General features: G+C 34.6%; 1 protein-coding gene across 1 annotated transcript; it reads left to right on the top strand.

Moving 5' to 3' along the window:
* Positions 1-230: 230 nt before the first annotated feature.
* Positions 231-1,088, top strand: LOC139786739 (uncharacterized; the record flags this gene model as incomplete). Its single annotated transcript, XM_071725863.1, has 2 exons — positions 231-421; positions 513-1,088. Coding segments are annotated over exons 1-2 (767 nt in total), but the record flags the coding sequence as incomplete, so codon positions are not given.
* Positions 1,089-1,509: the final 421 nt, after the last annotated feature.

Genomic DNA, 1,509 nt, shown 5'->3' with positions numbered 1-1,509 from the left:
TATAACTTCTACGTAAGCAGCGCTGACATTGGTGCTTGAAAATGTTGAAGGAAGGGGAATTATCCCTTTCCTTATAATTTTTCATCTGCGCGCCGCCCAATATTCTAAAACGTTGCAAACGGAGTTAACGTTTTAACTAGTGTTACGAAGCCAAATCAATCTAGTCTCATCGTTCGAAGCGACAACTTCAACAGTGAAAAAAGTATACCTTTTACGGAGAAATAAGAACAATGGCTGGTCGCAGTGAAGACGTAAATAATTCTGAGAAGTGGATGTTCACTCGCGATATTCCCGATAAGGGACTTCGCGGCTTCGAGGGAAGCAGCACAAGTATGAATTATTACGTGCCGTATCCTCGTGAAAAATCGGAACCTCGTTATACGCCTAAGCCTCGTGAAGTTTCATCGGGCGAGCGCAAAACGTAAGTATTACTTTGGATAAATTTTTTAAATTTATTTTTTCAAATTTATTTTTTATAATTTTATTAATTTATCTACTTTATTTTTTTACAGTTTCAATAAATCGAAACCTCGTTATACGCCTCGTATCTTGGGCAGACGATTTGCCCTGACAGTCACGGTTTACAAATATTTGGATATCGGAATCAATGTGGGATCTACATCCTTTGTGGAATTGATTCTTGGCGACAATCGGGGAAATCAGATCGTGCTTCCTCATGCAACGTGGACAACGATCATCGAAAGACGCATGGATATCGAACAACTCATGCAGTCGACTGTCGGTTCATCGCTGTCTATTCGAGATCTAATTATAGAACTTGTTAAAATGCGTGACGCTAATATTGTAAAACTTACATTGCGCGATACATGCTTATACATGATACCAGCAACTATATTATTTTTGTTTGAAATCGAACAATGTGTCGAACATGTATATTTCAATTTATGTCAAAATATACAACATGTTAGTAATAAGTATAACCATTTTGTAACAGTCTTGCGACAAAATCGTATCACGGATAAATGTCAAGCGAGAAAAGTACTTAGTGAAGTGTCCGATGGAAGTTCGCTTATAGATTGCGAACTAGTTGCTTTTGCCTTAGATAACATTGTATATGAAGCAAAAATGTAAATAACGAAATAAAAATTAAATATTAGCATAAATAGTGGTAAAATTATTTTTCAATCTATCTCTTCCGTTTTCATCTAACATTAGCCTCCTCTATGTTTAAATTATATATATATATGTTGCGGTAATGTCCTTTTTAATTATATAACCGATTTATTATAAATTTAAAAAATTAATAAAATTATTAAAATATAGATAAAAACTTTTATCTAAAATAGAATAATCGCATCACGGCACGTATGAACTTGTCCGTTCCTGTCTTTCACTCTCATTTCCCCACTATGGGACTCTATAGTTTAAGTCACGTAAAATATGTTTTTTTTTGTTGATTTTTTTTGTTGAACGTAGACCCAGAAAAAAAAGGTCTTCGACGCCATCTCTTCCTGCGTTCAACTCTATAGTTTGTCATGCAAATTTTTT

Source organism: Temnothorax nylanderi, unplaced genomic scaffold (assembly GCF_030848795.1).
Source record: "Temnothorax nylanderi isolate EJ_2023f unplaced genomic scaffold, tnyl_v1.0 TNYL_tig1133_pilon, whole genome shotgun sequence".
NCBI classification, from domain to species: domain Eukaryota; kingdom Metazoa; phylum Arthropoda; class Insecta; order Hymenoptera; family Formicidae; genus Temnothorax; species Temnothorax nylanderi.
Note: the sequence above shows the minus strand (reverse complement) of the source record. Positions and strands in the feature narration are given on the sequence as shown.